Consider the following 25,651-nt stretch of genomic DNA (forward strand, 5'->3'; position numbering starts at 1 on the left):
AAAACATAGATAATTCCTACCCTAGTTCCTTCACAGACCTGTTGTGAAGATAAAATGACATAATAAATATGCAAGCATTTTAAAAGGCAAATGTGAGCTATACAAACACAATAATCATTCCTAAGATGTTACACAGACAGCACAAGTTTAGAGCAGTTTCACATGCATTATTATCCCATCTGGTCCCTACTTGCACCTTTTGTGGAAGATATTACTTATGATACCCACTCTCTTCTTACCCTATTTTGCAGACGCAGAGAGGCAACTCAGTGAAGTTCAGTGATCTGTCTAAAGTCACTCAGTTATTAAGGGATAAAACTAAAACTTTAACCAAAGTCTTCTGACTTGAAACTTCATGGCCAAAAAACAAAAGCACACTTGCCCTAATTGCTGAGAGAGTGATGGTCCGTGGGCATGTCTCAGCGTGGATTGCCCAACCGAGAGTTACCATTTGCTGAGTGGTTCTCAGTCCTCAGTTTACTTCTGACCTCCTTCTCCTGTCCTCATAACCCAAGAGCTATCCTGGCTTTGAGTGGAAGTGCTACCCAAAGGGCATGAACCCACACAAACTACCTCTAAATTTTCTATTTCAAGAATTCTGTACTGAGTTGTTCACTGGTCATACAAATGGGTCTGTCTATTTCCCTCAGAAATTTCTATACTAATACATATATGCAGGATTATTTGGCTGATCTAAGAAACCCTTATTGCTGAGTGATATCCACAAGGGATGTTCTTATAATAAGACTGACTGGATCTCTTTGGTTCTCTCAGTAAGGACCAACCACCTCGTTATCTTTTCTAAAAATACACCCCCGCCTCCGCACTTTTACACTGTCTGAAAGAGTACCCACTAGCCATATATGGCTACTTAAATTAATTTAAATTCAATAAATTAGTATCAATTCCTCAGTTACACCAGTCACATTTTAAGTGTTCAATAGGCACATGTGGACAGTGGCTATTGCATTGAACAGAGCAGATCTAGAACATTTTCATCATCATAGAAAGTTCTGTTGGACAGCACTGCTGTGGATGGTACGTGGGAGCAATGTGAATGATATACACCAGTCATGCCAAGTGGGGGCATCAGCTGTGAAGCTATTCAGAAAAGCTAACTCCCAGAGTCAGTGCCGGCAAGTGCTTTTCTAGGAGCCACCCTCAAGACAAGACTTGGCCAACAGACTCAGAATGACACAATCTTACTGGAAAGGTTTTCTCCACTAAGGTGAGCAGGCGCACTCTCTCAGCCTGGATCCTCAACAGTTCGATTCTGAATCGTCATCCTGCTTATCTTTTGGTTGCTCACTTACTATCTAGGGCAGTGGTCTCCAACCTTTTTTGGGCCACGGACCGGTGTAATGTCAGAAAATATTTTCACGGACCGGCCTTTAGGGTGGGATGGATAAATGCACAAAATAAAATTATGTGACCGCGTAAAAACTGTGGTATTTTAAAATATAATTGTCGAACTTACGAGACAAGCATCAAGAGTGAGTCTTAGACGGATGTAACAGAGGGAATCTGGTCATTTTTTAAAAATGAAACATCATTCAGACTTAAATATAAATAAAATGAAATAATGTAAGTTATTTATTCTTTCTCTGCGGACCGGTACCAAATGGCCCATGGACCGGACCAATTCGCAGCCGGGGGGTTGGGGACCACTGATCTAGGGAACCTTAAGAAGATTATTTAACACTTTTAAATCTCCATCTTCTCACCAGTGAAAAGGGAACAGTGATGGTATCTATTTTATAGGAGAGGTATGAGAATTAGTATTAATGGAAAATAGAAATAGAGAGTACTTATGATGGGCCACACATTCTTCTGATAGCTTAAATAAACAAGGCAGGTATCCCACACAAAGTTAAGGAATTTGCTTAAAACCACATACTAGGAAATGGTAGAGATGGGCTTGAATGTGGGAATTCTGTCTGCTAAGAAACCGAAAATGTGCTTAGCATAATGCCTGACGTGTAGAAAGCACTTAAGAATTAGCAGCTGTCATCATTATCCCAATTCTTTTTATCACTGTAAATGTAGACATTTGCAATCTGGTTTTATAGTCAACCTTTCTCAGCTTGGTTATCCTGAGTAACCCTGAGATATAGTAGTTTTTAGCCCACAAGGTTGAGAGCCAGGCCCTGGATGAAACTGGATTAACCCACCAGCTGGCCAGCTTGCCTATCATTCTTTGTCTTATTGTGTGCCTTCTACAGGTTATGAATGCCCTACCTAAAAGGGCAGTGGTATATAATAAGAAAAGACTCTTTAGACATTTTTTTTTCTTTCATCATTTCTTAACTTCACTAATAGTACATCTAAAATTTGGGAGAATAAAAACCAAAGCCCTGGTGAATTAACAAATCTTAGAGACTGCTTAAATTTGTGGAAAATACATGAATAAGAAATATGTAAATTATGGTTAAACAAAACTTCATTTTGTATGGTATCTTTCCATCTTCTAGAAACTTCTGGCTCTGATTCACCCATCAACTCAGGGCTGCATTCACTTGCATTAAACTCGGTGAGATGAAAAAAATGCCTGAACTCAAATGTCAAAAAGATTCCACAAAACTGCATCTAGAAACCTTTAATTGCATTTTAAAACATCTGACTGATGCTGTAACACCGGAATGACTTTTAATTTAAGCAAAAGACAGGCATGAACCACATTCCAATAAAAACAAAGCTACCCAGAGAAAAGAGGCATAATGAGCTGACAGAAGCATAAAGCATGCCTGACCTGTGGTGGCGCAGTGGATAAAGCGTCGACCTGGAAATGCTGAGGTCGCCGGTTCAAAACCCTGGGCTTGCCCGGTCAAGGCACATATGGGAGTTGATGCTTCCTGCTCCTCCCCCTTCTCTCTCTCTCTCTCTCCTATCTGTAATGAATAAATAAAATCTAAAAAAAAAAAAAAAGAGTTTAAAAAAAAAAAAAAAAAAAAAAAAAAGAAGCATAAAGCAATGAGAAATCGCTAAGGGAAGGGGATCTGAGTGAACCAGATTATTACATGGGCTGTGCCTCCTCCCACTTACTGGCCCCATTGAGAATGCGTCTTTACACAGACCGTTGGACACAGTAATAAAATAATATAAAAACATGGATTTCCTGGCTGTTGTTAGCAATGCTGGAATGCCAAAGTGAGACCATATGTTTCCTTCTTCGGGGCACCCAGAAATGTATTTCCATACTGTTAGCTGTCATTGGCGCCTTGAAAATTCTTTGCACTCGACAGTGTTAAGATAAACAGAACTTCCTCCCTTGAATGAGTAGAGTGCTGTTTATCGTTTCAACAATTTAAATAATAACAACTACATATCAAGCCCTAGACTAATTACATCATTTTATGATGCCTTGAAGTTTACAGAACTTTCCCACACAGCCATTCAGTCCTCCCAGAAAGCTGGGATGTGGGTGTCATTATTATCCCCGTTTTAATAGGGGAGAAAGCTGAAGTTCAGAGAGCAGCAGTCGCTTCTGAGACTTTATTTCATTCGATTTCATCACTTATTTCCTCTCACAGTCAGTGAACTTCCCCCGGAACACTGAGCTAAGTGAACCGGGCTCGCTGCGCTGAGGGCACTGGTGAGAGACTGCACTGTCTCTTGCTCATTCTGCGCTCTTATTAGAATGCTTTTCTGCTTACTTGGTCTGAAATTCTCTGAGTTTTTGAGTTCTTGAACCACAATCTGCTAATAGAATACATAGGTTTTAGTTAACATGCTACCTCCTCCCCTACTCACTATGTCAGACCAGGGGAAGCTGTGGACTTTGTCATTATTGCCTTTTATTATGCACTAATTATGTAAAGATCCTGCCTTCTTTATTCACCAGAGAAGTCTTTCTTAATCCAAGGAATTAATCTTTGACCAAGTTCCCTGGCTTGCGGGATCGCTCGAGGAAAGGAGACCTAACTCTGTCAGGTCACTGTGTCCTTCCGCCGGAGGCCCGCTGAGGATTGAGTTGTCAAGGACTAGATTCCTGTCTGGATTTGTCAGGGATGGGTGGCAGCCGGCTAAATGAAAGGGCCTGGCAAGGTGATTCCAGCCTCGTTTTCATAATTCTATTCTATTCAAGCTTCTTTTCTTCTTTTCTACAAGGACTAGAGAGCAAATCTGTGCCCCAACCCCAATTTTAGCCTTCCTTGCAGTATTCTGATTGTGGGGGGGAGGGCTCCCATTAGACTGTGTGACAGACCCACCTGGTGTCACATGCCTTAGCTCACCTCTCATTTCATCTGGAGCTGCAGCAGATGATCACGTGACCCACTCACCTCAAGTGGACAGCCTGCCATTTCAAGAACACACCATGCATCATTTTGCTTTCTGTCTCAGACTTCTTTAATACCTCCAGGCTACTTGGCCCTGTTCCAGTGGGAGTGGCCACAGCACAGCACAGAAATGCCGGAGAGTTGATGCCCCCAGGGGCTATGCTCAACCAGCAGAGCCAGGGGTCAGTTAGGAAGTGCCCCAGTCCCCAGTCCCCAGTCCCTCAGCGGGCAATTCTCTGTGCTACTCCCAGTGGAATCAAGCTCCCCTGGCCCACAGCAGTGACCTTCATTACTCATCTCATGGTGGTCTTCCCTCCTTCCTGTCTCAGAGCCCCAGACCTTTGGTCTGCTCCCTGGGAAAGCCTCCTGCACAGGAGTCCCGGCCTCAGGCTCTGCTTTTCAGGGTTACCATTCATAGACAAGGATCCTAGAATTCCAAATTTAATCATCTCTTCTTATAAGTGCTGGTTAATGGAAATGCAAGCTCCAGAGTCAGTTTCCTAGTCTCTTTCCACTGCCCTTAATAAAAATGAGAAGGCAAGGCCCTTCCAAGTCCATTCTAGACTTTGGGTCTTTGCATTTGCTATTTCCTCCACCTAGCATGTTGTCCTTAGCTCATCTTTGGGTCTCAGCTCAGCTTGTTAACTCCCCTCTCTGACCACACCATGTAGGGCAGCCCCAGCAGCCTCGTTCTTTGAGTTACTATGACATCACCCTGATTTATTGTTTTCATAGCTCTTATCACTGCCTGATGGTATCTTGTTTATTTATTTGCATGTTTCCTGTGAGTCTATCCTCCACTAGGAGCTTGCCTGTCTTGCTTCTTGCTTTATTGCAACGTCCAGTATATAATATAGTCAGTGTTCAATGTTTGGATGGCTAGCCATGTGCTGTACCATAGACTTCATGTGCCCTTGTTATCACAATAGGACTACTGTGTTTAATATTGAATATATAGTTGGATCATTGGGAAAGAGTTTAGCTCTAGCTAATTGAGCCCATGAGTTAACATTCCTGAATCTCTGGTATATCTCAAGAGCTAAGAGTGGTGAGTTAGGCACTGTGGGTTACTCATTTATGGGCCACACAGACTTCCTTGGAGCTCTATATCCTAAGCTCTGAGTGGGAGATCTATAGAATCCACCAGTGTCCTCACGAAAAGAAGATGAGAGGGAGAACTAAAGGAGTCAAAATGCAAGTCTTCCCCCTCGGCTTCAGCATATCTTAGTTTAGGTATGTAGAGTGGAGTAAGACCGAGGCCTTAGGGGGAAAAGGTGTAGGAAAAAAAATGCTTAGACCTGGCTCTTGAGCTCAATGGGAAAAATGACAAGGAGTCCTCATGGTCACACAGGGTTCAGATTAGTTTACCAGGAGAGGGGGGCCTGAGGAAGATTTGAAGAGGCTGCTCCAGCTGGGAACAGCAGCTGTGCATTGCAGCCCACTATCTTGTGCCATCTATTCTCAGAAAGCCTCCACGAAGCATTAGGAAACTGGCTAAGAATGTGGTCCAGCGAAGGAGTGAGGAGGGGAGAAGAACGCTGCAAGCACTAGTCACAGAGCGGCCTCAGCAATCGCTTTCAGACGCTTCTAACTTGTCAGCACCTTCACAGCTGTTTCTCTATCTCCTCACGTCTTTCCACCTAGGGGCTGCGGAGGTCACCCTTCAAAGTGCTTGCTTGAGATCTTAGCAAGTAGTCATAAAATTTCAGAGCAGAAAATGGAGTTTTTATGTGGGGGGAAAAAACTTTAAATGGAATTTTCCTTAGTCGATGATATTTACCTACAGTGTAAATTATCCTGTGCATTCTGATTGGTAGAGCAAAAATGATAAAGATGTCTACATACTGATAATTTCAAGGACTTATAGGAAAGGCCAGAAGCAAATGGTCAAGTAGCTAGACTTGGACGTAGGGCCTATTGGCCCTGAATGCAAGTATGTGCAAGAACTGGCATTTCATAAATAATTACCGCTGCCTTTGGTCTCTCTGAGTTACCGATAAATATCTCTCGTCATACTTAACCTCTTTCCTCCTTCCCTCCAATTGTTTATGACGTGATTCTTATTTATCCAAGTGCACACTTGGGTTAATCAAATATCGTCACTGCCCTAAATACTCTTATACTGTATGGGGGCAGGTAGACATGTAAATAGATAATACCAATAATGTCCTCTCCTTAGAAAGGGCCTAATTAAACATCCTGCACTGAGTTGCTAATGACTGAAAGCTATTACCATCTCCTGGATGTCTGCAATGAAATAGGGGACCATGCCTTTAAACACTGACTTTAGTAAAATTTCAAGTGTTTGCATTTTCATTAGCATTGTCTACCATGGTCCTTATATTCATGTAGAGTGAATTAACTGGGAGCATCCAAGCTCTCTTAGCAGGGCTATTATGTATAAGGGAATTATTTTAAGAGTGGCACAATGCTTCCCCATCACCCCCCTCCCCAAATTTACCTCTGCTGACTCTTTGCTGATATTCCCAATTAAAACTCTGTAAAATAAGGGTGTTTTTTTTTCATAAATGCATAATGTGGAGCACTATATCATTTTATGGTGCCATCTAGTTACAGATCTACTGGAAACAGCTTAGTACAATTTGTCCTCAAGCCAGTGTAAATGACTAATCCTGGCACCATGCCATACATCCCCCAACACCAGAAGGATGGTGGGTAGAAATCCTACTGCAAAGCTATAACCTAAGCAATCTCAGCCTTTACTAGGTGTAATATTAAACCATAAGAATCATGACTTTATACTTTAGTACATGCTGCAATAAGATCAGACTCAGCCCTAGAGCAGGAATTTGTTTCTCCTCCGAGGTCTGTTAATTATCTAGCTTCGTGGCCTTGGACAAGTCACAAAACTCCCTCAGACTGGCTGTTCTCATCTATAAAAGAGAAGACTATTAGGCTCTGAGAATCCAAGCTTCTGTCTACCTGTAGCATTGCACAGTAGCTAACGTTTACTGAGCACTTAGAAGGAAGGAAAACATTTTTTGGACTCACTGTTGCACTCATCATCTAAGCTTTGTTCTCATGCATTTCCAAATTGTGGTTTGTTTTATATAGGTTTAAATGAACTTGGCCACTTACCAAATAAGTTGTCAGAGAGGGAAAATTCATCTGCAGCAGGTAAGTGGGAGTGTTGGATTAGATTCATTTTTGAGCCCATCCAAACTTTTTTGTTTGAGAATGCACCTTTGTTATTGCAGTCTTCAAAAAAACACCCTGAAAGGCAAATAAACAAATAGAGTTTAGGGAAAGAGGAGGGAGATGGTTAAGACAGGAAGGAGAGCTAATTTACGAAATGGCGAAGGGCTCCCTTTTGACATCTTGCCAAGGTCTTCCTGTAGGTATTTGTTCTCGATTTTTATCATTTTTACACCTAATTTGTACTTATAAGTGTCCAGGGTATGTGCTTTCAGAAGAGATCATCTGTAATTTATCTGGGAAAATGCTATATGTTTTCATTTAAATTTCAATACTTGGAAGCTTAGGGCAAAGCATAATGACATTTTGAAAAAAGAAATTTTATTTATTTTACATATATTTTTAAAAACCTAGAAATAAATATAAAGGCCTTGATTTTGAATAGTATGAATCAATCATTTATTAGCTTAAATTTTATTCTGAAGTTGAACAGGTCTTTGCACAGACCCAAAAGTAATTTAAGACCACTTTCTACTGGAATTTTCTTAAGTTGAGTAGGCACTATGTCAGCAAATTAAAAATTAAAAAGTATTTCTCCAAGATCTTTATCTTTGTCTTTTAGAGAAAATTTAAGGGATTTGCATTTTCACCCTTACAGTCTACCTGATCATATGTTTATCTGGGATACAAAGAAGTTATGATAAACAGAAAAACAATGGAAATCTCACCAAAATGTCTGCAGTTTCATTCTGAGGAGCTGTCCAGAATTAATCCACGAAGCCAGGAGAAGCAGTGCTAACTTTCAGTTATAGCTCTAGGTCTTCCTTCCTTCCTTCCTTCTTTCCTTCCTTCCTTCCTTCCTTCCTTCCTTCCTTTTTTTTTTTCTTTCCAATATGTCTTCTAGCTCCCTGAAGAAGTAATTTGAAAGGTCGAGTAATTAAAATGTGTGCTATTGGAAGCTCTTTTCCAAGGCTGTTTTCTGAGGGTGATTTTTAAATCTCTTTATTTTGTCTCTACAGAGAAATCACTTTGTTTATAAATACATAACTATATTTTCTACTCAGGAAGAAAATATACAGGAGTTTATTGTTGTTGTTGTTGTTGTTATTGTTTTAGCCTAATATTTATTTCATTAGAACATTCCTACTATTCATGTCTCTATTTTTTCCTTTCTCACTCAACAAAATGGTCCAGTTCAAGCAGTAGTAAGCAGCAGATGCCTGCTATATTTGCTGCATTCGCTCATTTATCTGTGCTTTCAAAATACATCTGTTGAGGACTTATTCTGCAATAAGCTCTGTGCTAGATCTTTGGAGATACATTGGAGAAAGAAAAAAAAAAAGGAGGCACTGGCCGGTAGGCTCAGCGGTAGAGCATTGGCCTGGCGTGCGGGGGGGACCCGGGTTCGATTCCTGGCCAGGGCACACAGGAGAAGCGTCCATTTGCTTCTCCACCACCCCCCTCCTTCCTCTCTGTCTCTCTCTTCCCCTCCCGCAGCCAAGGCTCCATTGGAGCAAAGATGGCCCGGGCGCTGGGGATGACTCCTTGGCCTCTGCCCCAGGCGCTAGAGTGGCTCTGGTCGCGGCAGAGTGACGCCTCGGAGGGATAGAGCATCGCCCCCTGGTGGGCAGAGCATCGCTCCTGGTGGGCGTGCCGGGTGGATCCTGGTCCGGCGCATGTGGGAGTCTGTTTGACTATCTCTCCCCGTTTCCAGCTTCAGATTTAAAAAAAAAGAAGAAAAAAAAAAAGGAAGCATCCACGATCTACAACATCAAGTTTAATGGGAAATAGAGACATTAGAAAATAATCACACACATATATAGATAATTTCATATTGTATGCAAAGCTGTTGATGAAAACAAAGATTAGGATGCTCTAATAGTCAAGCTAGGGAAACAGCTGAGGGAAGAAGTGGTTTCAAGGGCAGTTTTTTAAAAGTTTTTTCTATTACAGTTCACATTCAATATTATTTTGTATTAGTTTCAGGCATACAGCATAGTGGCATATAAGTAGACAGTCATATACTTTATAAATTATTCCCCTTGATATTTCCAGTACCCAAATGGCACCATCCATAGCTATTACAATATTATTTATTATATTCCTTATGCCGTACCGACATCCCTGTGACTGTTTTGTTAACTACCAATCTGTATTTCTCAACTGCTTCACCTTTTTACCCAGCCTCCCAACCTCCTTCCCCTCTGGCCACCATCACCCTGTTCTCTGTATCTACGAGCCTATTTCTGCTTTGTTTGTTCATTTATGTTGAAGAACCTATATTTTTAATGACAACATTGAACAGCCTAATTAATCAATTGTAAGATCTACCCTACCTGTAGACATTCCGCTATAATAAGCAATACTAGGGAACATATGAATTAAGGAGAAGAGATGAGAGGTTGAAGAATTTAGTGAAAAGATACAAACTGTGTTCACTGTGGGACTGCAGACATATCTGGGTCTATCTGATGAACCAATGGCATGATCCTACCAAAAAGTCTGCTGTCCAGTGAGCCAAAGGATTTGTTTGGAGAAAACACATTCTAAAGTCAGAAGGAACTGGGAACCATGAACTTCACCCCAAAGAAAAGCCACAGTCATTGGGGGAATGTGTAATTCTCAATGAAGCTCCATCTTTGACCAACCTGTACTAGGTTCAAGAGGTCTTCTTATAACCCTGGTATAAAAAGGGAGAACATTATAAATAAAAATGAAGCTTAGAAACACTGAAGTTTAAGATAGACCTTCCTAACAGAACACAATAAGTAGGAGAAAGAGCTCATGTTAACTCCACCCTCACACTCAACCTCTGCCACATATAACAGTGGAACTTTGACCCCAACTCAGGGCCATTCTGGCGCAATTGTGAAATAGCAGCAGCAGCTGAGGTAGCACCATAATCCATGGAGAATGCCCAGCAGAGGAGCTGTGACCACTGGTTGAGCACTGCTCTCTCCAATGGACACAAAAAGTAGTAGAAAGAGTGGCCAGAGCAGACTTGATTATAAAGAAACATAAAGAGACCTCAAGGCAGCCCTGAAATACTTATGGGGTGGAGGTCTCTGGTAGGGAGCTGAAGGTCCTGAGGAATAAGTCAGTAAACATTGAGTTTGGGGCCTCATTCATACTCACAAGCTACTTGAGGACTTGGGAAATTCAAGTTTTAATATGTGTACATGAACTGTTATGTACATAGTCAATGTGTATATATTTATATACATGAATTATGTATGATAATTATGTATGTGTGTATCTGTATATTGTGTAATAAATGGGTGGAAAAGTTCCTCAAAATTCATACAACTATTGTTATAGATCGAGTTTCTCTTATTTTTAACCATAGGAAATTCCCGTTTTCCATAACAATTTCCAGGAACCCACAATGTGCAGGGTCAGCAATTTTTTCTAATATTCAATCCAAACTTATACTCTGTAATTTAAGAGCCAGTTGCTCTGGCCTTGAAAATTAAACAGAAGATTTCAGCTCTCTGGCTCTTACCCTAGGTTTCCCTCCGTGCTCACTCCCCCCCATTGTCTTTTCTAACCATCAGTCACGTCCGTCCAGCTCCTGTATTTCCCCAGTACCTCATAGCTCTGTCATGTTTTCTAGGCACAGTAATTTTCATTTTGGATTCTTCTCTTCTGTTTTCCTCTATACATTCATATCAACTTGGCACCTTTAATTCAAGAGCCTGGCACACAATGGGCCCTCAAGAAATGCTACCTCAATTAAATGATTTGTATTAATTGTTTTTCTTGCTTAGTTTTGCCAAATTCCCTGACATTGACCACACTCTTCCAGAAGAAATGGTACAAGATAAGGATTTTATTTTCTTTTTTTTTTTTTTTTTTTTTTCATTTTTCTGAAGCTGGAAACAGGGAGAGACAGTCAGACAGACTCCCACATGCGCCCAACCAGGATCCACCCGGCACGCCCACCAGGGGCAAAGCTCTGCCCACCAGGGGGCGATGCTCTGCCCATCCTGGGCGTCGCCATGTTGCGACCAGAGCCACTCTAGCGCCTGAGGCAGAGGCCAAAGAGCCATCCCCAGCGCCCGGGCCATCTTTGCTCCAATGGAGCCTTGGCTGCAGGAGGGGAAGAGAGAGACAGAGAGGAAAGCGCGGCGGAGGGGTGGAGAAGCAAATGGGCACTTCTCCTGTGTGACCTGGCCGGGAATCGAAACCGGGTCCTCCGCACGCTAGGCCGACGCTCTACCGCTGAGCCAAGGATTTTATTTTCTTATTGGTGCAAAGGACAGAATTTATCACTCTTACCCAAATGAAAATCCATTTCCCTAATTCTGTATCATTTGAATTATTACCCTGGCTGGAGTCCCACTCTGTGGGTGCCCCTGAAGAGCTAACAACAGAGCTCTCTAGAGTGCAGACAGTTGGCAGAGTCTGCTCAAATCAGGTTGTTTGGGCTTATGATACCTGAAACAGCCTCCTGAAAAGGAAACTTGAATTTTTAAAATGGCAACACAAGCACATAGTGAGCAATTCAAACAGCACACTGAAAAGTCAGTCTCTCTTCCAGCTCTATCACCCATTTCCCTTACCCAGATACAATCACAGGGGCCAGTTTCTTGTGTATTCGTCCAGATACAATACCCACTTGAAGCATAAACAGCTCTTAAACACCATACCATGAACTGCAGTTTGGTACACTGTTGCCCGAAGGCCAGAATGGGACCACTGCCTGTTTTTGTACAGCCTGTGAGCTAAGAATGGTTTTACATATTCAAACAGCTGAAAAACACTAAAAGAAGGATATTTCACGACACATGAAAACTACATGAAGTTCAAATTTACATGTACATCAATAAAATATTGTTGGCACATAGCCACACCCACGTGTTTATGGATTATCTGGGTTTCTTTCTCCTTATAGTGGCAGAGACGAGTCGTTGTAACACACTGTATGGACCACAGAGCCAAGACTTCTGCAGGAAAAGTTTGTTCATCTCTGCCTTAAACAAAAAACACAAGAAATTCCAAAAAATCTAGCAATAGTATAGGTAAACTATGAACAAATGGCGGTGTGAACCCCTTAATTACATACATCTCACGATGGTAGGGTTTCCTTTGCCTCCTAACAGCTCCTTCCTGGGGTTGGCAGATTCAGCCATAATTGCTTTGTCATTTAATGAGCACCAAGTACGTCCCAAGTATTTGGCAAGTGTTTCTATGTACACTGTTTCTTTAATCAGGGTTACCTCTGTGTCTTCTTTTCTCTAATGCTCTTTACCCCCTTGCTGGGGAAAGAACTGTGATAAGATGAATAACTCCCTGGAGCCCCCCAGAACTTTGTTCTGGAATCCATTTTTTTTTCTCTCTCTCTCTCCTTCAAATATTCCATTCCACATAAAGAATCATTTTATAGGCTAAGAATAAGCAATGGGAATTTTCCACATTAATGGCCTTTGAATAGTTTTGCTCATTTACCCCCTACAACAAGGTTGAAAAACAATATGCTCTCTCAACACATTTTTGGGTTGACATCTGAAGTTTTTCACTAAAAAATGAAGTAATTGCAGAAAAATGTAATTTCTGACATATTGTAAAAGTTGACACTTTTACATGTTGTTACAATACTCTTAAATCTAAATACCATAACAGCTTAATATCCTCTCTCATCCTTCTGAGAAATACAGGAAGTCGTTCTCTAGCATTTGCCGATTTGTTTATCATCCCAGTTCCTCCTTGTGCTCACGTGACATTCCACTTCACTGTGTTGTTTTATCCTAATGTAGCACCTCTTTATGCCTGAATATCTATCTACTCCTGATTATTCTGCCATACTTTTCTATTGGAGCTAAAATATGTATGTCAATTTGGATTTTAAAAAGATGTCTAGTGACTAAGATTTTGAGAGCTTTAGTAAAAGATTTTCTGGGTTGGGTTTCTTACTACTTATGATGAGTGCCTGTTAGACTCTTTACAAACAGGGTGGTTCATTCTCATTCCAAAGAGCACGGCTAGAGAATGTGGTCTGCTGGGGAAGAGAGCATGCAGACAGAAAGGAAGACCCCATTGTTCGATCACAGCCAAGCAAACACTGACAGAGCGCATGCGTTCATGGAGGAAGGCTTCTTAGAAATATAGTCCAAGCTTCTGTTTAAATAATGAACTTTGAAAAACTGCAGACAGAGAGCCAAAGAATTCTCTGATGTTACTAATAAAAGCCCAGATAATGGGAAGCCACATTTCTATTCAGATTCATGCATGTGCTAATACTCAGAGGATTAAGTTTGGGATCAGAGCAAATAAGAAAAAAATATCTGAATTTGCACACAGACTTTCTTATTTCATGTACTGTTTTCCTGAAAAGCTTTCAAATTTTATTTTTAAATAAAAAGGCCATTGCCGAAAATTTAGACAACACAAAAAAGGATGTTTTAAATGCCAAGTTGCATTCTATTACTTTTGTTCTTTCCATTAACACCCCCACCAGCAGTGAATAAGGGTCTCTTTCTCACCATACCTGTTTTAGCATTACCTACTCTCATTTTCAACAATCTTTTCTAATTTGCTAGGTGACAAATTCTCTTTCACTATATTAAATTGTACTTCTTTGATTATCTGTGAAATTGAAAAAAATTTTACATCTTTATTGCATATCTATATATATATTAATTTCTTTCCATTTCCTGTTTATATCCTTTGCCATTTTTTTTTCTGTGGAAGTGCTCATTTTTTTTATTGCCTTACAAGGATTCTTTGTATCTTGAATGTATTATTAGCATTCTGGTATACCATAATTCCCTATAAGACGCACCTTTTTTTGAAAAAAATTGGGGTCTAAAAACTGGGTGCATCTTATACAGTGGTTGTAGTTTTCTACTTGCATTTGACGCTTTTTCATGCTTGATTTTGCGCTCATTGTTGAAGACAGTGATTTGTCATCAGACACAGATGAGAACAAGCTAATGGATGGGAGTTTTGATGAGTTGTATGAATTTTATGATGAATAAAACTTGAGTTCAATAACTTTATGTAATACTTTTTTTTTTCAAATTTCGGACCCCAAGATGAAGGTGCATCTTAAACATGGGAGCATCTTATACATGGGGAAATATGGTATCTGCTACAAACATTTTTACTTGCCTTTTACTTATCTTTTTTTTTTTTTTTTTTTTTGATGGAGTCAGAGAGAGGGGCAGATAGGGACAGACAGACAGGGAGGGAGAGAGATAAGAAGCATCAATTCATTGTTACAGCTTGATTGCTTTCTCATATGTGCCTTGACGGGGGTGGGTGGGGGAGAGGGGCTACAGCAGAGTGGGTGACCCCTTGCTCAAGCCAGCAACCCTGGGCTCAAGCCAGTGACCTTGGGCTTCAAGCCAGTGACCTTTGGGCTCAAGCTAGTGACTATGGGGTCATGTCTATGATCCCACGCTCAAGCCAGTGACTCTTTGCTCAAGCTGGTGAGCCTGTGCTCAAGCTGGATTAGCCTGCGCTTAAGCCAGCAACCTCAGGGTTTCAAGCCTGGGTCTTCCGCATCCCAGTCCAACACTATCCACTGTGCCATCGTCTGGTCAGGCGCCTTTTACTTATCTTTACCTGAAAAGTTTTACATTGTATTCACATTGTTAAGTGTGTTAACTATTTTTAAAGCTTATTTTTATTGCCTGTTATTTTTAGTTTATGGTATAAGGTAAATTTTTCTCAGAATTACTTGTTAAATACCTTTTCCCTTTCATATTGACTTATGATTCTTTCAAAGCTTCTTTGATTGAAACTGATTTAGTTTTCCATTGAACATGCAGTCACATCTTGTACCAATGTCACCTATTACAGTTCATTCTTTTTTAACATTTAAGATAGTCTTACCTTCTTGTTCTTCACAATAAACTATCACATCATATATCGTATTCTTTTTTAAAAGTTCCTTTGGGAATTTGAGATGGCACCAAATTTACATAATAAGGTAGGAAGATCTACATGTTTATAACACTTATTTTTGCCTTTTAGGGGAAAGGTATATCTCAATTTACTCAAACATACTCCTGTATCTTAATTTTATATGTTTTAACCCACGGATCTCCACTTCTCAATGGATGCTTCCCATCATTTATTTATATCTTCCTCCTTCATCCACGACCATGTGGTAAATAATGATTTGACGTCATCTGTCTTGTCTTCCCTGCTTTATCACCAGATTATAAGCTCCTAGAAGGCTGAATCATAGTTTATATTGCTTTTACATCTCCCTTCGTGGCTTGTAGTGTTATGCATACATATAAATAATAGTGGTCTAGTAGAAATGTCACGGGTCAGGGCAGCCAGGAGGGGAGGCATGAGAAGCGTAGGATGGGAAACCTACTTCAGTCTATTATAGCTTCATGTATGCCCTGGAATTTTTCACTGAACACCACCCATGCACCACACCCTGAACCTCAGTTAAATAAAGGTTAAAAATCTAAATAGTAGGGCTGCTATAAAGATTAAAAGGTGAACTGTTCATAAGTTTTCACATAAAAGTATAGAAAAGCGTTCACTAAATTGTTTCCAATAGTAAAAAATTAGAAACAGCATAAATGTCCATCAACAAGAGCATGGGTACAATAAAGAAATAGTATATTCATAATTAAATACTATACAACACTTAAAGTGAATAAACTAGGAGTATATATACTCATATTGATAAACTGGAAAACATCATATTAAGCAAAAGAGCCAGGTCACAAAATGGTACATACAGGGCCCTGGCCAGTTGGCTCAGTGGTAGAGCATCAGCCTGGTGTGCGGAAGTCACGGGTTCGATTCCTGGCCAGGGCACATAGAAGAAGCGCCCATCTGCTTCTCCACCCCTCCCCCTCTCCTTCCTCTCTGTCTCTCTCTTCCCCTCCCGCAGCCGAGGCTCCATTGAAGCAAAAAGATGGCCCGGGCGCTGGGGATGACTCCTTGGTCTCTGCCCCAGGCGCTAGAGTGGCTCTGGTCGTGACAGAGCGATGCCCCGGATGGGCAGAGCATCAACCCCTGGTGGGCGTGCCGGGTGGATCCTGGTCGGGAGCATCCGGGAGTCTGTCTGACTGCCTCCCCGCTTCCAGCTTCAGAAAAATAAAAAATAAAAAATAAATAAAAAATGGTACATACGGTTTGATAAAATTTATATGTTTAAAGATAGACAAAATAATTTTACTACATATTATCAATTATATTCTAATACAGGGCTCAGAAGAGTATGATCCATGAGCTAAATTCAGTCTGCCAATGCCCGTATTTGCCCTTTTGTTTACATATTAACGATGGCTGTTTTCACGCTACAGGGGTAGAGTTAAGAAGATGCAACAGAGCCCACGTGGTCTGGCCTCTATGGAAAAAGCTTGTAAACCTGCTGTAATCCATAGACACATTCAAGGAAGTGCCGTGCCTACATGCAGAATAGTGGTGCGGAGTGACTGGGCAGGAACACAGGGAATTCCCGTAGCATCTATATATAATGCCCTCCTTCTTAAGCTTGGGGGTAAACGCAAGGGAGTTGATTATATTACTTATTTTTTTGCGTGTTGGAAATATTTCATAATGAAAAAGATTGAATGAAATTATATATGTGCAAAACTTCCTCATCCGTAAAGGTATGCAAGTTTATATAAGGATTCTTTCTTACACACACACAAACACACACACACACATTTTTTAAGGCTTTGACAAGAAGGCAACTTCTTTCCATAAGATGTTTGGGGGCCCTAACTGTGTTCAATGAGGTGTTACTGGAAATTCTGAGTGTCATAATAAAAACCATCTTCAAGATTACTCTAATGAAAAAGTGAGACAGGCAAGGTTAGCAGTAAAAGGACGAGGAAAATTCAGGCAATTTGTTGATGAAATGAGATGACCAGGTGCATCTGCAAAGATGGAAAGGGCGGGACCTGAGTCTAGCACACAGAAAGGAGAAAGGAAAGGAAGGAGCCTGACAAAGCAAAGCTGAAGCCTTAAGTATTAGTGGAAACAGGGACAAAGTGTTTATTTTACTTCATGTTTATTTGTATGATCTGTAACCTAAGTCTTCATTTAGGACGCAGGAATAACTTCAGAAATGGTATGTGCTGTTTGTTTTTAATTTGATAAGACATTTGGTGACGGGGAGCTTAGGCTCCCCCTTTCTGGTTATCAGTTTTTACTTGTTTAGACGTGTGTGTCACAGGAAGTTCATAGTGAATGGAGTGCCTCTGGTTTAGCAAAAACCATTTGCAAACAGAGACCTCAGAAGCACCCTGCTCCAATTAAATGGCTTTGACTCTGACTTAGAAGAATCTCAACTCTCAGAAGATACAGATAAAAATTAGTTACATGTGCTGATTGCCTATGAACTCTTCACACCCAAAGTCACCATCCTTGGTGGCATTTTTCTTAGATGAAACCAGTTGTTAATGGCAAAGCATATATTTTGTTGAATACTTATGTCATCTACTCTCAAAGGGCAGGGAAAAAAGTGAACTTTTTCTGACCATCAACATTTCATGCCCAGGGAAAGCCCTGGATTCAGCCCAAAGGCAAGAAGAATGTTCTTAAGGGAAAAGAAAAATCATGACCCTTCAAGAAGCTTAGTGGAAAAGTCAGGCAAGGGAAATTTAATTAAAACTGGTGTGGGAAGTGCTCTAAAAGCATAAATCCCTTTAGGAGCACAGCAAGGACAGTCTCATTTAACATTCAGTAATTCTCCCCTATGTATCAGGCTTTGATTGAGGTCTTAAAAATAGAATGGTGGATGAGGCAGAAAAAAAAATCTCTGTCTTCATGGAGCTTACATTCTAGTGGGAGAGATAGGTAATTTGCAAATAAGTGTATAAGATTTTCAGTGATGATAATAAAAAAATAAACAAGATAAGGGATATCCCACATAGGTGGGATATAAAACTGAGACTCATGGACATAGATAAAAGTGAATTGGTTATCCAGAGGAGGCCGTGGGCAGAGAGGAGTAAAGAGGGACAAATATATGGTGACAGAAAATGATTTGACTTTGGGCGATGGGCACGCAACACAATCAACAGTTCAAATGTTATACAGGTGTTCATCTGAAACCTATGTACTCTTATTGATCAATGTCACCTCATTAAATTTAATTTCTAAATAATAATAAAAAGAAGAAAAGGAAGAGAGTGATGTGGTTGGAGAGGGTGATCTGAAAAGAGTTCTCTGAAGAGTGGACTTTTGAACTAAGAGGTGGAGGATAAGAAGGATTAAGTCTGTCAAGGAAAAATAAGTCCAGGCAGAGTGGTTAACCAGTGCTAAGGGCCAGGGCGTGGAGTGCTGAAGGAAGAGCAGAAGCCCAGTGAGGTTGGAGATGAGTGAGCAACAGGGGAGTGCAGGAGATGAAATCCAAGAGTAGACAGCTCTCATACGGCCTGTCGACCGTGGTGAAGAGTTTGGATTTTGTTCTAAATGAAAGTCATTGGCAGGGGTGTGACTAGGAGAATGAGAAAGGTCTTTCTGAGGGCAGAAGCCTGATTCTTGAATTTCATCTTGAAGGAGCAGGCATTAGACTATGCAAAAGTCATGGAATGGGGAAAGCATGGGAAGGGAAGATAGCATGCTGTGTTCTGAGTAACCATAAATCATTCTCTATGCTGTAGTCAGTGAATTCAGCTCTCATCAATGGAGGAAGGATTATTTCTATTCATTCAAGAAATAATGTCAGAAAAACTGGCTATTTTTTTGGTGTGGGTGGGGGAGCGGAATAAAAATGTCTATCTTGTATCACTCTTAAAAATGAGTCTCAGATGAATCAAAGACTTTAAAATTATGAAATTATTGATAGAAACCCAGGTAAATATATTTATGACCTTTATGAGCTTAGGGATCAAGAAGGACTTACTAAACAAGAAATAAATTAAAAAAAAGAATAAATTTGACAATGTTAAAATCAAGACAACAGAAATCAAGACACCATAAGCAAAGCTAAATATATGAAACAAAGTGGAAGGAAATGTTTACAACATAAATAAAATAGTTAAAAATAGTACAAACAATACATAAATAACTCATATAAATAAAAACAGAAAGGATAAACAATTCAGGGCAGAAATTGGCAAAGGATACAAAAAGGAAATTTACCAAAAGGGAAATACAAGTGGCCAATAAACATACAAAACATCTGGAACTGATTAATAATTAGAAAAATGCAAATTAATATAACTAGATACCATTCTCACATATCAGATTGTTAAACCTTTTTAAGTTTAATAATATTAAATGTTAGAGTAAATGTATAGAAATACATATTTTCACGCCCTGCTAGTGGGGGCATAGTCTTTTATCTTTAGCAGGGTTTTTAGTAGTGTATACTAAAATGAAATACAATTCTAATTCTTAGGTATCTTCCCTGGAAAAACTTTGCCCTTGTGCACAGGAATGCTCATTGCAACATTGCTTCTTCTGGTGAGAAGGTGGGAACCACCTAAATAACCATCAACAGAGAAGTGGTTAATATGCAGTGCTCAATCTATAGTACCAAATATTAGCCTGTGGTTGAAAAGACTGAGAATGTTTTCTGTGTGTTAACATTGAAAGAGGAAAGCAGAGAATAGCTTTGGAGAAGGTAAAGAGAGATGTTAGACTTAGTTTTAAGGTTCTAATTCTTTCATAAGATAAATGCATTGAGGATCTCATTCCCTATTCTCCATTTGGCCAGTTATACAGTTGGATGCCATAAGCAGGCACATTTAAATGCTCTGGGAAAGAGGACTGTTGTTTATATCCCGTGTCCCCACAAATGCACAATCTCTCCCCCTATCCACTCCACCAGAGTTGTTCATTTGACATACCCAATGAGCCTACACTGACACATTATATCACCCAAAGCCTATAGCTTACATCAGGGCTCACTCCTGGTGTGGTGCATTTTGTGGGTTTTCCATGATAATATCATAGAGAAGCATCTCACTGCCCTAAAAATCCACTGTAAAATGCATGCATTTTAAAATACAGTATTAAAGGGTTTCTGGCCTCTTGAAATCCAATCATGGCCTCAGATTCAGACTCTGGACTCCACAAAAATAAGGATCCCCGACACATCCACTTTGGAATGATCTTCCTCTGTCCTGCTCTCTTAACACTGGACCACGACCAGATTTTGCTCCTTAAGTGACAGGCTGGTGTAGACTTGGCATCAACATGGAAAACTTCCGTAGCTCTCCAGGAACTGGAAGCAGAGGGTTCTCTACTTGGTGGGGAAAGAACTGAGCCCCAGGAGAGTGGGCTTTTCTCGGATCGGCAACACCCCTCAGCAGGACTATCTTCCCCATGCACAAGTGCCTTCCAGAGACCATATTAAACAATTCTGCCAGGGCTTGAAACTGCAAGGTTGTCTTATTTCTTCTTTTCTTTGAACTAGTGACATTAATTAACATAGAAAGGATCCAAGTTATCCTAGGATCATCAGGACCAGGAAGAGGCCTTCTAAATCCATTTAAAATGGGAACCAAAATCTCAAAGTTCTATTAGGAATCTTATCTAGAAAAGTGAAAGATTAAGAAAAATTTATGTTTTATTCATACATATTAATATTAGTCACCAGAACTCTATTATAATTCTAAGACCTAAGAATATACTGACCAGGGACAATGGTCTCTTATCCTGGGCAAGTATTTTTTTTCTGGGCAAGATTTAATTTTCTGTACAATACTTCACTTCCCAATCATCTTGCATTATATTAATGTCATACTGACACAGATTTACAATGAGGAGAGAAGAAATAGCAGGCATTCCTTTATTGTCAAAATTGGAAAGGGGGAAACTGAGGGAGGAGCTAATTCACTGTGGAGGGCAAAGGGGCCAAGGGTCACAGAGAAGAGGGAGGTGGGAGAGAGGAGAGGAGGCTGGCTGTTTGTATATAAGGTGACTCTACCTCCTCCCCATGCAGCCTGGTGACTAAGGACACTCATACAGTATTGTCTTGTAGCTGCCTCTTTGCTGACAGAAAATATAAATTTTTGAAAAAAGCTCTGGGAAGAAAATCATTCTATATTTTTCACCTCATTGTGATCTACGTGGCTAAAATTTAAGAGAAAAAGAGACTGTGAGCAAAATAAAGGGAAAACACTCTCTATCAAGAAAAGAACATAAACACTGCTCCCAAAAATTAGGGGATATTTTATAGCTTCATATTCATTTTGAAATATCCCCTAATTTTTTGTAAGCAGTATATTTGATCTTTCCTTTATCTACCCACCTAATGACAGTGTGAGCCTTTTGCATCCACATGGCATTCTTAACCCAGAGCCTCTGTGCACCCTGCAGCTCCAAGCTCCTCTCCGAGGTCCCTAATCGCAACGCCACGGCGGGTTCCTGCAGTCTTTAATTAAGATGCTGATAACTGAAGTCTTCCATCAGCTCTCTCAAACTGACCTCTGGGTTAAAGCAAATAGTGCTGGAAACTTTCCACTTCCTCTGCTCGTGGTACAGTGGTTAGAAAATGCCCTACGGATGTTCACCGCTGTACTGGGTGAACTTAACTCACCCCCGCCATGCTGACATGTTTGCAGGCTGGTCCACCTGCTCTGCCATCCCTCCAGACTGCAAGTCCTCCCAGCCTCCAATCGTAGCAGCGTAGCAGCAAAAAGACCTGCCCTCATATTCAGGTCCTGCTTATCCTAATTGTGTGACCACGGACAGGTTATTTGTCCTCTTTGAGCCTCAGTTTCCTCATCTGTAAAAATGAGGATAAGAAAAACTTCCCTGCAGGGTTATTGTGAGAAGGAAACAGGCCATTTAGATAAAGCCTGTGACAGGTCAGTAAACATTCAAAGTTAGCTCTGCGACACACACTCACACCTTTCTTTTCTTCCCCTTCCCAAGTTCTCAGGGGCTCACAGCTAGTGGGTGTTCCATGACAACAGGCCAGGTTTTGGAGACATGGATATCAGAGGGAGAACAAGGATGACATTACTCTCCTGCCCCACGGGGTGTGTGGTAGAAAACAGCACTGCGAGTCCTGAGGAAGGGGCTCGGGACAGAGAGCGCCGTCCCTGGCCCGCTCTTCATCAGCTACCTCGAAGTTGCATCAGCTGGATTGCAACATTCTCAGCAAAACAGAAAAATCATGGGGCAAGCGGTGCAGGTTCATAATTGGAGGGTGGGGGTTGACTCAAAGGTGAAGGAGTCTGTGACAGCTGGAAACTCAGCGATGGCTCCCCAACATCTTTTTCTATCCCGTGTGTCAATATTTCTGAGGTAGCCTCTAAAGCTCCACTGGATTTTGTTAAAGCCCAGTGTGTGTCTCAGAGAAAGAATCTAACATTAGTCGTGTACATACCCCCCCCCCCCCACACACACACACACACATGCCCTTCTGACTTCTAAACAAAAACTCAGTTAAGAGAAATGATCCAGGCTCACCTCACCGTTGTCAATTCACTGGGGCAGGAAGCAGACAAGGAGATGCCTTACCTGAAGACTCAGACTTCGGACAATTTTAATAATCAAGTTCTTTCTAACATCATCCATATTTTAAAAACATTTCCAAATGCTATTAATATGAGAAGCGAAAAGACATAGAAGAGTTTACAATGGTAGTCAAAGAGAAAGAGCTTTTGAAACGTCCTCTTCCAGAAAAAACTTTTATTTCCATTGAGGGCAGCTTACACACTGTCCTGCCTCATTTCCAAGTCACCTGACAGACACTAGCCATAGTCCCAAGCTCACACCAGGGTTTGATAAGCCGCCCAAATACAACACATGGTACAAGCCGAATTATCTATGGAATCAGAACAGAAGTATTTCCAAAATGTATTGTCCCCAGTGATTCTCCCGGGTGACCACAGTGTTAAAAAGATATTTCCAAATAATTATCCGATAGGGTCAACAGGTTATTTTTCTATAAGGTCAGGTTAACCTCATTCACTTTTTGCCTTCTTTTTGTTCACTTTTAAGAATTTCTTTTTTCTTTTTTCACAATTTTCTGGATTTTATGTCACATTCATCTAATCTAAAGTTTGTCGACCAAGCTTCTCCATGTTCAGGATAAACTTGAAAATGACCTCTCCTCCCCTCGGTTGGCTTGAGATAGACAGACACCCCACTCCCCGAGGAATTAGGTACTCACTCGGCTTGTCTCAGGTCAGAGATGAATTTTCAAGGCCATGGGAGGATCTGAGTCCTGTCTTCCTCTCCAAATCCCAGCAATTCTTCCAGGAATGGTCAGAATTCGCTGTGTGCCGGGGCGAACGCGGGAGCCAGTGGAGCAAGGAGGCGGGTGTTCTAGCAGAAGCTGGGGACACTCACGGTGGCCTTCCCGCGCGGCAGCATCTCTTCCTTGGCTCTGCGCCACGTGGACACAGATTAGTCATTAACAATCCTTTCCCTGCTAAGCGAAATAAACATAGAAAGGGAGAGCCTCAAGGTTCCCAGGACCGACTCCCAGAGCCCCAGAGTGGGGAATGTGATAAAGCCCAGAAGCCCAGAACACTTTTAAAACACTCCTTTAAAAAACACTCGCCTTTAAAAAGACTTCTCTTCAGGTTGTTCTTTTAGACTCTGAGCACCGAGTTTTCTGTGTACATCATCTAAGAGGGAACTGGCATCTCCCTTCTCTCTCTCCAATGTCTCTGCACAGTTGCACCACCTCCCAGGCACTGAGGTTAGGAATGCTGAGGCTTCTCCATGCTTCCCTCTCCCAGCCGTCCTTTATCAAGTAATAACAGATTCTTGTGGACTCTATCTTTGGAATGTTTCTTATTTCCATCCACCCTTCTCCTCTGCTAATTTGGGCCGATCACAGCTTCCTTGCTTAAGACAAACATTGACCACATAAACCTCTTGTTTCCTTTCTTTTTTTTTTTTTTCCTTCTCTTTTCCATAGCACATAGCAGTATAAAGTATGGGCTCTAGTCAGATACCTACTCATTTGTCATGACCCTCAGCCAGGCACTTAGCCTCTCTGCCTTCCAGTTTCCTTGTCTGTAAGATGGAGATGGAGTAACTCTCATGGGCTGCAGTGAGAAATACATGCAGAGCTAAAAATACGCAAACTGTCTAGAAAACTGTCTGACACAGAGCAATCAACGTTAGCCTTTATTACTTCTTTCCTTGAATATATACCGATTGATTGAGCACTATGTACCCAGCACCTTGCTAAATGTTCTACTAATAAAAATTCCCAAGGGATTCCCATTGCCTAAAAAATAAAAGCAAAATGCTCTATATGGCCTGACATTTAGAACCCCCTCCACACCCTAACAATCTAGCCTCCATCTCCTTCTAGCATTCTCTTACACTTTGTCTCTTTAGAGGCCCAAACCTCATGCACACTGATGTCAAGCTCTCCTGCCTCCACGCCTTTGAACAAGCTCTTCCTCTCACCTGAAGAATCTTCCTTTCACAGCCACATGGCCCCCAGGCCCATGGAAATGCATAGCTTCCCCTGAAGCCAACCCTATCTCCCATCCGCACTGCTCTTCCCACCAACTCCCCTCAGAACTTCGATTCTTTTGTTGTCTCCTAATTTCTCTGACCTTGTAGATTATAGTTATCCACTTATCTCTGTTTCAAGAACAAGATTTCTAGAGGACAAACACTGTAGCAGACTTCCCTTTGTATGCATCCCCGGGCTTAAAATAGTGCCTCTGATGGAAAAAGTATTGCATAACTATTTGTTAAATGAATCAACAAGTGAGCTGAGAAAATGACAATTTTTCAGAGTAACATGTGTATGCACACACAATTTTCCCTATTGCAAAGGAAGTTCATGAAAGGCCACATTCAAATCTGTGAGTAATGCTATATTTTGCTTCTCTTATTATATAGCATGCATAGGTCCTATAGGCTCACACTTCCTACCCCTGTGGGCTCCCCACACAGTGGGGCACACCCCAGCACATACCCTTTATCACAAGGAAGAGGGGAACCCAGCCCTGGGAATTCTCCCTTGCCAATCTAAGTGTCTTTGTGATGAGACTCACCATGTTCTCTGTAGCCCTGGGTTACCCAGGGGACTCCTGCCTGACTCCCAGCCCAACTCTTCTTGGATGACGAGAGTCCATGTTGTGATTCCATTCTCTCCAGCAGCAGCGGAAGGGGATGGCTAAGGACACAGGCTCTGGAGCTGGTCCACTGCATGCAAATCCCAACTCTACCACCTACAAGGCATGTCACTTTAGGCTTTTAGTTAACATCTCTTTGTGTTGGGCGGATAAAATGTATTATGCTCACTTTGTTAAAGATGCCGTTGCCCAGGTGATATTAATGTGTGTTGGGGGCAGGCAGGATCA

General features: G+C 41.2%; 1 protein-coding gene across 5 annotated transcripts in view; it reads right to left on the minus strand.

Annotated features, from left to right (window-relative positions):
• Positions 1-24,074, minus strand: part of NR1H4 (nuclear receptor subfamily 1 group H member 4) — a 75,749-nt gene extending 51,675 nt beyond the window's left edge. The window contains exons 1-4 of one of the 5 annotated variants that reach the window (XM_066356882.1): positions 23,881-24,074; positions 23,488-23,745; positions 8,162-8,341; positions 7,377-7,511 (exon numbers count right to left, since the gene is read on the minus strand). In XM_066356882.1, the coding sequence (XP_066212979.1) occupies positions 7,377-7,455 (79 nt within the window). In that variant the 5' untranslated portion in view covers positions 7,456-7,511; positions 8,162-8,341; positions 23,488-23,745; positions 23,881-24,074. Of the gene's footprint in view, positions 1-7,376; positions 7,512-8,161; positions 8,342-23,464; positions 23,749-23,880 lie in introns of all 5 variants that reach the window. The other 4 variants (XM_066356900.1, XM_066356890.1, XM_066356906.1 and 1 more) reach the window with 4 other exon arrangements.
• Positions 24,075-25,651: the final 1,577 nt, after the last annotated feature.

The sequence above is a fragment of the Saccopteryx leptura genome, chromosome 1 (assembly GCF_036850995.1).
Source record: "Saccopteryx leptura isolate mSacLep1 chromosome 1, mSacLep1_pri_phased_curated, whole genome shotgun sequence".
Lineage (NCBI taxonomy): Eukaryota > Metazoa > Chordata > Mammalia > Chiroptera > Emballonuridae > Saccopteryx > Saccopteryx leptura.